This window comes from Fukomys damarensis, unplaced genomic scaffold, assembly GCF_012274545.1.
Source record: "Fukomys damarensis isolate Sample0158 unplaced genomic scaffold, DMR_v1.0_HiC HiC_scaffold_24, whole genome shotgun sequence".
Taxonomy (NCBI): domain Eukaryota; kingdom Metazoa; phylum Chordata; class Mammalia; order Rodentia; family Bathyergidae; genus Fukomys; species Fukomys damarensis.
Genome location: NW_022900936.1, coordinates 58,040,524 through 58,051,942, shown reverse-complemented (window position 1 = coordinate 58,051,942; position 11,419 = coordinate 58,040,524). Strand labels below are relative to the sequence as shown.

The 11,419-nt window shown below is 36.1% G+C and overlaps 1 protein-coding gene across 3 annotated transcripts in view; it reads right to left on the bottom strand.

Annotated features, from left to right (window-relative positions):
* The window catches only part of Gramd1c (GRAM domain containing 1C), a 110,224-nt gene that overhangs the window by 29,151 nt on the left and 69,654 nt on the right, over positions 1-11,419 (bottom strand). For all 3 annotated transcript variants that reach the window (XM_010630085.2, XM_010630087.1, XM_019208329.2), the window contains 2 exons: positions 6,312-6,444; positions 2,737-2,899 (listed from right to left, as the gene is read on the bottom strand). In XM_010630085.2, coding sequence (XP_010628387.1) covers positions 2,737-2,899; positions 6,312-6,444 — 296 coding nt within the window. The remainder of the gene's footprint in view (positions 1-2,736; positions 2,900-6,311; positions 6,445-11,419) is intronic.

Here is an 11,419-nt window from a genome sequence, read left to right as displayed (position 1 = left end):
TAGTGCAAAAAGAAGCCCATAGACTGAAAGTGAAAAGATAGAAAACAATTCTCCATGTGACAGGAGTCCAGAAAGAAACAGGGGTAGCAATCTTATTTGAAGACAAAGTAAATTTCAAACCAAAATTGATTCTAGTATTATTGATGTAGGACGGTACTGTATCATACCTCTACGAATGTAAAATATCTATGAAGACAAAGTAAATTTCAAACCAAAATTGATTCTAGTATTATTGATGTAGGACGGTACTGTATCACACCTATATGAATGTAAAATATCTTGTACCTGCTTTATGATACATAGTAGGAACTATGCTTTATCAGAGCTACATTTAATGATATTATTCTAGAATGTTCTCTTTCCAGGTGATGATTAAGATGCTAATAAAAAAAAAAATGGTCCCAGGTACCACAACAGCAACAGAACTGTGCTGTTTTCTGGATATTATTCTTTTCTTTGTTTTTCTGTTTTGTTTTGTTTTTAATGGAATGTGCTGAATGTCTATAATTTTGTTCAGATGACTGCAGAACCTGGAAAAGCTGTTGCTGCTATCGATGTATAACATACTATTATTAGTCTTTTTATATAAATATAAATATATATATATATACATATATATAAAAATTGAATTTTGGGAAACTAACGGTGCTGCCATCTTTGGAAAAAGTCATCCTAATTTACTGTGTTGAGTTGGCATTGTACCGAAATGGACAGCCATATTGGTCTAGAAATATTCATTTATTTTTATTTTTTTTCCATGTGTACAGGGGTAACACATCGTACTAAATATGTAAGGTCATATCTACGTGGGTTTGATTACAGAAACTAATAAAGTATTTCTAAATAACGAAAAAAAGAATAAGAAAAGACTATAAGAGCAAGAAGAAATTTAAATATGTTCAGGGACCATTTTCATCTCCAGAATTAAGGATTATTTTAATGTTACATCATTGCCTTTTCTCTTTTACCTTCCATTTTAGTTCTATTTTAGGATTCCCTATTTTCAATGTTCATATAGAGATTTCTTTAACTGAAATACTGAATAGTTTCGTTGGTGCAAAAAACTATAATAGTACACAGGATCCTAATGAGATAATTAATAATGTGAAATAGGAAGTAAAGAGCTAAAGGTGTAGGGAAAGTGGGAAGGGTGGGGGAAAGGTAATAAGGGAGAGGAAAAAAATATGAGAAACTGAAAAAATGGAAATATAAAGTGTTTTTTAAATGGGGAGGTGAAGTGAGGGTGAAGGGAGGGCAGGGACAAGGGGAAAAAATGAGAATCAAGACCTATTATGTAAAGGTACAGAATCCCAATGATGAATGTAACTATATTGTATACCTAGATTGTACCAATAAACTCAATTAAAAAAAAAAAAGAAAGAAAAGCCATTATCCCATAAACCTGAAGAAAAACATCCACAAACAGAAGGTTGAATATTACATGCAAGTTCTTATTACTATAAAGCTGAACAGTCTTTAATGGGGCACCAGCAAAGAACAAAATATGATCAGGCTCATATTCAATACAGAAATGAAACTTCTATTATTCTTTCTTTATTTCTAGGTATGTGCACAGCTTTTATGACATGTAATATTGTCCCTTATGCAACTTATCAATAATGCTACTTTTATAAGAACTTGATAATAAAACTACTTTTTAAGCACCATCCTTATCAAACAATAGGTGAGAAAAAGAATAAGTAAATCCTTGTTTTGGTGCCACTTACCCATTTGGCCACTGGGTGCCAGAGTAGACCTTCCTAAAGTCCTAAATTCTTGCAGACAGGCTGTGACTAATTCATGTCCTGCTGCACGTTACAGCATGAATGTTAACAGCCTCAATAACGCAGTCACCACTCTCAAACTTTCCCAAAAACTCTGGCTGTACTGACTTCATTGATTTCACAATTTTTTTAAAAAAGATTCCTTTAATATGCAAGCCCCAGATTATTTGTACTAGGTTAGAAAAAGTACAGAGAATGAGACTTGCTATAAAATTTCCTGAAATGATTTCTTATCTTTATTACATCCTTGGCCTTTGCCTGCCTCCTTCTTTCTTTCCTCTCCCTTTTAGTTCCATCTTCCCAACTTCCTCCCTCCCTCTCCTTTGTGAGCAAGCATACAGAAAAAGATATGTGAGCACACAGTGAAAGGGTAGCTGTCTATGAGCCAGGAAGAGAGTTCTCACCATATCACCTTTACGGGATCTCAGTCTGGGTCTTCAGCTTCCAAAGTTACAAGAAAATAGATTTTGCTTATGTAAGCTTCACAGTCTGTGCTATTTGTTAAGGCAGAACACAGTGACTGGTAGAATTAGTAAGTATGGACAGGGTGCTCTGGGCAGGCTTCGACCCTTCTGTCCTTCTTTTCTCTTGGATCTAGGTGCCCAAAGAACTTGATGTTCTGCAGATTTTGTTAATATATTTGCTCTTACAGGATAATGCTCCATTTCTACTACCTGAAAGCTTGGTATTCATAAGCTATAAGTGATTGATATTTCCAAATGCTAGGCTTTGAAAGAAGATGGCTTAGATTGAGCAGACTTTCTCCTCCTATAGTATATACTATATACTACCTAGTAATATGTAGTAAACTTACACTTCTTTTCTGGTTCTTTATAGGATGAACTCATATCTAACACAACTAAATTCTCAATTTGCACATAGAGTACCTGATGCAAAGATAAATATTAAAGCATATCTCAAATTTTATTACAATTTATAAAAAATGCTTTACCTTCATCAACTGAATCTGAAGTGCTACTTTTGTCCAGAGAAAGATAATCATTTTTATTCAAGTCCAGCGATCTCGATGGCTTTCTACACAGCCTCTTTTCTGAAGTTAATAAAGGACTCTTTCTGATCTTTTTCTCACTTTGGGCCTCCTCCTTACCTAATCCCTAAAAGGCAAATAATACAACTTAAAATTTTTAAAAATAACAGCATACATTATTACAAGAAATTCTATATTAAACATACTTTGAAATCCTGCTCTTTAAAAAATATTTACAGCATTTTGTTTGTTAGGGTTAAATCACATTTCCAATGTCACTAATTGTGGGCCTATGATGTATTAGTAAATAATAGACTATATATCATCCTAAAGTATCATAGTGAAGAATAATGAACAAAACATTTAAGAATTCACAAAAAGAACTCACAGAAAGTTACAATTTATCTAAATCACTTAAGCAGAAGGGAAAGGGTACAAAGGACAAAATAATGGCGCAGTCAGTTCTTTGGGATGGGCAAGGAAGATGAACGGGATCTAGTTAGTTCCCCCAGCCAATGCCTGCCCAATCATTTCAAAGAAGAGAACTCACCCAGCTCTCAAAACCAGAAACTAAAGCAGAAAGGGAAAGGCAATAGAGAGATTTAAAAGTCACAGAAGTGTACAGTGGTGGAGAGAAGATTAAAAGGGAAATTAATTTCATAGCAAACTTATAGGAGCACAAATGGCTGTGCTTTTAGAGACTAAGAGATTAGGCATTAAAATGAATTCAATATATGATGCTACCTATACTTTCTGGATGGTTTAATAAAGACATGTCAATCCTATAATAGTTAAATGCTAAGTATTAAAGCATGAGTGATATCGCCATGGTAGTATTCAAGGACAATAGTATTATAATCAGACTTAGTAGATAATGTAAAAAATCTGTATAAACTACAGGCAAAGTACTTTCTCATACTTTGTGTGTGTGCACAGATGTTTCATCTGTGAAACAGATGCAAGAACATATATAAAATCCTAATACTTTCTTCCCCAGGAGATCCTTAAGCAGCAATGGACAGAGAAGTAGCTCCAGGAGGTCACAAGTTTCCACTGGCCACTCAGAAAGTAGAATAACAACTGGAATCCAGGGCACAGTTTATTTAGCTTACGCTCATCTGAAGACTTGATTCCTCAGGCAGAGATTACTGTTCACATCAAGAGTTGATAATTTGGAGCGTTCCACATTATAAAGATGTGCTTACTAGGGTCAGGGATTTAGCTCAGTGGCATGGCACCTGCCTCACAAATACAAGGTCCTGAGTTCAATCTCTGGTACCAAAAAAAAAAAAAGTGCTTACTTAGTAGACAACCCAGGGCTTCTTTAACAGAGCTAATTACAGTGCATTTCTCTGCAGCCCCAAAGAAGCTCCTCTTCTGGCTAATTAAATTATATTTCTTAGTATAAAGAATATAGATAGATGCCTATATGAAAAATAACAGTCATTATTGTAGTGATTGGTATTTGCACAATTTTTATTTCTCCCTATATTCTTCTGTATTTCACAAAATTTTATAAAAAGTATTAATTGTGTAAATTAAAAACTCACTTTTATCTTGAAAAAAGTCATTTCTGACTTTTTGTTATTTCCAACTTTGTTGGAAGTGAAAATTTAAACAAAGTAACATACAAATATATGCTAATATCTGAGACTATGACCATATTGTTCTTGAACACACAAAGAAAAAAAAGAACTTCTACATAACTTATATTCCATAATATGAAAACATATATACTAAACATCAATAAATATATGACTGATCTTAAAACACTGTTATTCTTCCATATTCCATTACTTTTCTGAGAGAAAATGTGATTTTTTTTTTCTTCCCCGTAGGGACAAAACTAGAGGCAAGATGGGCATGGTGGTGCATGCCTCTAATTCCAGCAATCAGGAGGCTGAAACAGGAAGATCACAAGTTTGAGGTCAGCCACGGGTACAGAGTTCAAAGCCAGCCTGAACTACATAGAGAAAGCCTGTCTCAACAAACAAACAAAAATTGAGAGGCAAAAACCAACAGGTTACTCCAAGAAGAGGTACAGAAGATATTGCCAGGCTATTGAAAGGACTCAAGAAGAGATTAGCAGTTCTGAGAACCCAGTTCTTTGTAAAAGGACAAGGAGCCTGCAAGACATCCTCTATCTTGTTACCTTCCCCAAGTGAAGTAGTTTTATCATTTCAGTGAGAACATACAAAAAGATTAACACACAGAATCTCTCATTTCTTACACTACTACTAAATTTCCAAGTGTCCCTAGTTGTCTAAGTTTTTTGAGAAAACAACAGCACAAAACCAGGCTGTGGTAGAGGCATGATGGATGATGGTGGCCTAGGACAAGTTTGTAATTTTCAGGTCTTTCACATAAATGTGTTCTCTTTCAGCATTTTCTCAACATTTACTCACCTCAGGAGATTTCTAGACCAGGTTAGAAAAGGACTACTGCTGGCCATATATAGGCTCACTTTCAATTCTAACAGCTTATGGTTTGGGGATCCTTAATATGTGCTAGTCACTATTCTACAAAATCATATGTATATTTTTTCATTTAATTCTTATTTTAAAATCCTTCAAGCAATTATCTTCACTTTATAGTTAAGAAGACGAAGACAAAGGTGAATTTAAGTAATTAAATTAGCTTACTAAAGATCATACAGTAAAAGTAACATGGTAGAATGTGAAGCCAAAGCCATGCTCCAAACCAATAAATTCAGCTTTGGCCCCAAACTTGCATCCCTTATCAGGAAAACAAACGCTGTACAACACAAGCCCCCGTAGTGTTCAGAATGTGGTCTTTCATATTATTCTTCACTAAGAAAATGACTCCTTAGAAAAATGACTGATGCTAAGTCTGGAGAAGTAAATACACAAAGTGTGTGGGATATAGTGCTGTTCCAAAAAAGAAGCAAGTCTTCAAATGTTTATTGGTCATTTCTAAAAGATACAGGAGGCTTCTTGAAAGAAGAGCTCTTGGCAGAGGGACCAGACTGAGTTTAACAATAATAATGATACAAACTGATTGAAAGCCATAGAAATTTTAAAACCGACACACTTACAATGATACTTGAGAAAAGGGAGAAACTGACCAATGAACTCTAAAGCCCAGCAGGCAAGTGAATCTGCCTTCTGAAGAAGGTAGCTTAAGTAGCAAGGGCTTAAGAAGCATATATGGTTACTCAGCCTGCTGCTCAGAGGCTCATCTCCTCACTCAAAAAAGGTTCTCCTACCACATGCACTACTCACCCTGAGGAGAACCCTACTAACTACACATTAAACAACGTTTTGTATTTTTAAATAATATTTATCCTCCTTATAGATGTTGCTCAGAGGACAGCCTGATAGCTCTGCACTTTATCCAGCTTTGTACAGAACCTTGTATTTTCCTATATAACCTCTGGTACTTAGAGATTTAAACCTTATCTTAAAGTACACTAGCAGCCTGGTATCCTAAATGTTTAAATATTTCATAGAGTTCATTTTATACAATGATTAGCACATGGCAATGTCAGATATATTTTTTAAAAGACAGTACATACTAACTTCTTTTGATGAATTTCCATCCAATGATTCTGTTTCTGAAACTTGACTAACTGATTCATGGGTAAAACTGATGGACTTGGATAATTTTTCATCTCTTTCTCCAGAGTCATCCACATTGCTTCTTCCTGGACTTCTGTAAGAAACACATTGTTTTAGAGATATAAGTTCCCCTATACAAGTAAGAGATTTGGTCCCTCACTGAGGTTCTTTTCTATTACAAATCATTTTGACAATAGTTTATTGTAATATAACAGATAAGCCTCTACTTATAACAAAGGTCTATTCTTAAATCACATGCGAATCAACTTCATTCCTGAAAATAAATCAGATACATTCATATGAGAGTCTATATTTCAGAAACCATTAGGAAATTAAGAAAGTAAAAGTGGCCACAACAGCAGCTAATCAAATGAATATTGCTTGTTTAAATTTTATCTGTGCAAAAATATACAGCCTTGAAAGGTTTGAGGAAACCAAGTTGGACACCAGTCAGGACCAGGAGGCAGGGTGTTTTTTTTTTTTTTTTTTTTTTTTTTTTTTTTTTTTTTTTTTTTTTTTTTTTTGCTTGTTTGTTTATTCATTTGTTTTTGCAGTGATGAGGATTAAATTCAGGGCCTCATAAAAGTAAGGCAAGGGTTCTACAACAGAGCCACAGCCTCAGCCCCAGAAGGCAGCTTTACATCTCCTTCCATCCAAGTCAAGGGCCAGCTGAGATAGTGAATCCCTCCTGAAGTAAAAAAGTCTGAGGAAAGAGCCCATCAATCAGTCAGGCCCCCCCATACATCCTTTCCAACCAAAGAAGGTATAAGCAACAGCTTCCAAATGGTGATAGGGCCAGGAGTATAATAAATGTCCTAAGATCTGCTTTTCTTTCTCAGGCAACAGAAAAGAAGACTTCTAAATATGAAAGGTGCATAACTGATCTAATTTCAGTACTCAACCTTACCAGGCAATTATTGTTTCCAAATAATCCTTGTTATATGTACTTGAAACTTTCTTCCCCCCCCCCCGTTGAGTTTATTGGTACATTTTAGGTATACAGTACAGTTACATTCATCATTGGGATCTTGTACCTTTACATGACAGGTCTTGGTTCTCATTTTTTCCTCTTGTCCCTGTCCTCCCTTCACCCCCTCCTCCCCTCCCCATTTACAAACATTTTATTTCCATTTTTTCATTTTCTCCTATTTTTTCTTTCCCTTATTACCTTTCCCCTATCCTTCCCACTTTCCCTACACCTTTAGCCCTTTTCTTCCTATTTCACATCTCTTAATATAAAGTAACAACCTAAAATCTTATGCAGTATTATCTAAGAAGGGAATAAAAAAGTCAAAGGGTATTTCAACCCTATTTTAGTCTGCCAAAATAATATAGGTCTGCAATCAAGTCATTCCTATTTAGGTAAAATGATGGGGCTGTGAGGAAGCCAACAATGAAAGAGAGAACTTCTGTAAATAGTCTGAAACCTACAAAATGTTTTTAAAAGTATGGACTAATTGCTGCCTTTTGCTTCTGTAATTTGCTTTGCTTTGCTTGTTTCACAAAACACTTAAGGTTGCACCATTGAAGCTTAAAAGCACATAGCCCCAGTTTAAAATTAACAGATGCCAGAGATGCTTAGCTGCATCCCAGGATGAGACCAAATGTTCAAGCTAAGATAACAGTCCCTGAGCCATAAAACTTTCTGTTAAAACCATATGACTATAAAGGTGTTAAGATGAAAGGATGTCACCAGTCCTGCTTTACTAACCCTGACCCCCACTCTTGTGGTATGGAATAGCTAAAGATAATCATCCTAAAAGAAACTGCCACATTTGGGTTAACTTTGAAACTGTCTTGTGACCATGTTTTGTAATGGAAACTGTGGGAAATAGAATGTCTTCTCATCTAAAATGAGGTCATAATTGTAAAACTCCTATAAAAGGCAGATTGTAACCCAGCCCAGGGCCAGTCATTTGGCGTAGCCTTTGGTGCAGGCTGACCCTTTGGTAGCAAAGAAAATGCTTTTTCTGTTTTACCCACTTTTGCATCTCTGTGTATCACTTACCAGCTCCTTCTGCAACAAGACAGAAGCATCCTTGAGAATAGTATGCCAGCCAAGTATCTGTACTTTAGGATTTTAAAGGATGGAAGTGAAGTATGAAAAAATAAAGTAACAGTAAGATAGGCAGGAGGGGGAAGGAAAGACTGGAAGTGAAGGAGGACATATAAAACAGCTGATGAAATAAAGGTTTGAAACAGATATATTTTTTTCAGAGACTGAAAGAATGGTAAAAGTAGTAGAACAGGAAATGAAGATCCTGCTACATATTTTCTTAGAAAGCACTCAGTCACCAAAAGAAGAAAATAAAGCCTGGCTAGTACCTTCAGAAAGTTGATCCTAAGACCTTACAAATGAAATAAAGCACCTGGTTGAAAATACTTATGTTTACCTTCTTTTTTGTGGGGGGTACTGGGGATTGAATTTGGGTCTTTGTTATGTTTACTTTCTCTAAAGACTAGAAACTTTTCAATTCAGCAAGAACTTTGAAAGTTAGCTGGTTCAACTGCCTCATCTCATGATGAATAAACTGAGGATCACAAAGGTTAAAAGATTTTTTTGAGGTTGTTCAGCTACTTGATGGGCCAGACTAGAATACAGATCTTATTTACCACAATTTAATGTAAAGGTTCTTTACATTAGAACAATTTCCTTCCTACCCAGCTCCTGTACCTGGGAGAGACCAATAATTTCACAATGGAAATTTTTAACTTTGCAGAAAACTTATAAAATATGCATGTGTAACCATGTTAAGAGACTATAAAATATTAATGCTAAGCTGAAGCAATATAAATGGGATTGTTATAACTAGGAAACTAAATGAGTAAAATTTTTGTACATATCTTGAGACTTTCAAAATACTTCCTCTGTAAGGTTTATTTGCTATAGATCTTTAAGTAACAAGCTTATTAAGATATGATTCACATCTTATGAAATTAACTCAAAGTTACTATTCAGTTGTTTACACAGTTGTACAGTCGTCACTATACCTAGTTTTAGAACATTTTCATCACTCCAAAAAGAAAGCCAGACCTATTAACAGCCATTCCCATTCTCTGGCACTCCCTGTCAGCTCCTGGAAAATATAACTCACTTTCTCTGTGGATTTTGGACTTAATTTCATAGTTGAGGAATAATACAACACTGCATATAGTTTTGTTTTTGTTTTTGGATTGTTTTGTTTTGTTTTGTTTTGTTTTTTGCAGTACCAGGGATCAAACTCAGGACCCTGTGCTTGCAAGGCAGGCAGCAGAACCACTGAGCTAAATTCCTGGCCCTGCTACAGAATTTTAATGTATTATGCGCTACTTGATTTTATTGCTATGCTTTCAATTTCCATTGCAAAAAATATATATTTACTTGTACTGGTTAATAAAAATGTCCACTCTTCTAAATAAACCTGTCAAAAATACTTTTTCTCAAGGAGAACTACACCTGCTCCCGACCCAGCAGTCATCGCTCAAGCGTGAGGAGGAAGCCTGGGCCCCAACCCACTGCTGGAAGGAGAACCACGTCTGCTCCCGACCCAGCAGCCATCGCTCAAGCGCTGGGAAGGTAGCAGTACGGGTGCCCCTGAACCCCCATAAGCCCCGCCCATCACTCTCAGACCTCCTGACTGTGCAAGTCTTTGGACCCACTCTGCAAAGACAGAGGTGGTGATCAAGGGTATTTTTCTGAGTTTCCAACTTTGAACATCTTTAAAGAAACGGCAGGGAAACCTGTAATAGAACGTTGCAGAGTTCAACCATTCAGAAGGATGGGGAACTCAATTGGGGCCTTGCAGCCCGAGGTCAGTCAGCGTCATGGGGTTCAGCAATCAGCTAACTGAGATCAGGGGTCTTGCATCCTCACGCTGTCTCAGCCATTTAATGGTAATATACTATATTGAAAAGTTTGTTCACTGCAGACATGTTCTGGACTGCTTCTTGATTTCAATTTAATTCAAATGATTTAAGGGTGATAGACTAGTGACTACTACAGGTGGTCAGTGTCCAAGTTGTGCTTGATCTTAATGTGTTGCTGATTGTATCAGTTGGGGTAAAGCGTTGCCGTTGATTTGATGAGCTGTTTTCTCTGATGTTATGAAGATGAGAATGTCCGTGGGTCATTAGAGACACAGAAGCTAGGGCCCAACTATATCAGGAAGATTTGGGTGATAATCCAGAAATTAAACCAAGGACAGTCCCACAACAAAAATTAAAATGAGGAAACACTTAAGCAAGACACAAGGACAGACTTACAGTTCACCAATGGCTAACAGTAGGGCAAATGAGGATGAAAAGGCCGATAGTGAACCACCAGGACACCCGGGACTCAAAGCACAGGAAGTAACAAAACAGATCAATCAGGCTCTAGAAAAATTCAAAACAGAAAATAGAAGCCATAGGCCCAGCATAAGAAAGAAATAGAAAAAATATACGACCAACATAGGAAAGAAAGGGAATCCATAAAACAGATTCAAACAGATATCCAGGAGATTAAACACTCTATTGAAAGTGTAGGCAACAGAATAAAAGAATGCGAAGATAGGCTCTCAGATATAGAAGATAAGATTGCAGACAGTGATCATGAAAAGAGAGGTCTCTTAAAAAGAGTAAGAGATCATGAGAAATCAATCCAACAACTCCTAGATGATGCAAAGAAGAATAACATAAGACTGATAGGAATACATGAAGTAGCAGAAGAAAATACAAATGACTTAAAAAAGCTGTTCACAGAATTAATGACAGAAAACTTCCCAAACAGAGGGGAAGAATTTGACATTCAGGTAACTGAGGCATATAGGACCCCAACTAGCAGTAGCAGAAGAATACAAATGACTTAAAAAAGCTGTTCACAGAATTAATGACAGAAAACTTCCCAAACAGAGGGGAAGAATTTGACATTCAGGTAACTGAGGCATATAGGACCCCAACTAGCTACAAACAAAAAAAATCTACACCTAGACATATAATAATCAAGATCCCAGAAACCCAACAGAAGAACAAAATACTACAAGCAGTAAGAGAAAAGAAACAAATCACATACAAAGGAAAGCCCATCAGAATCACAGCAGACTTTTCAACAC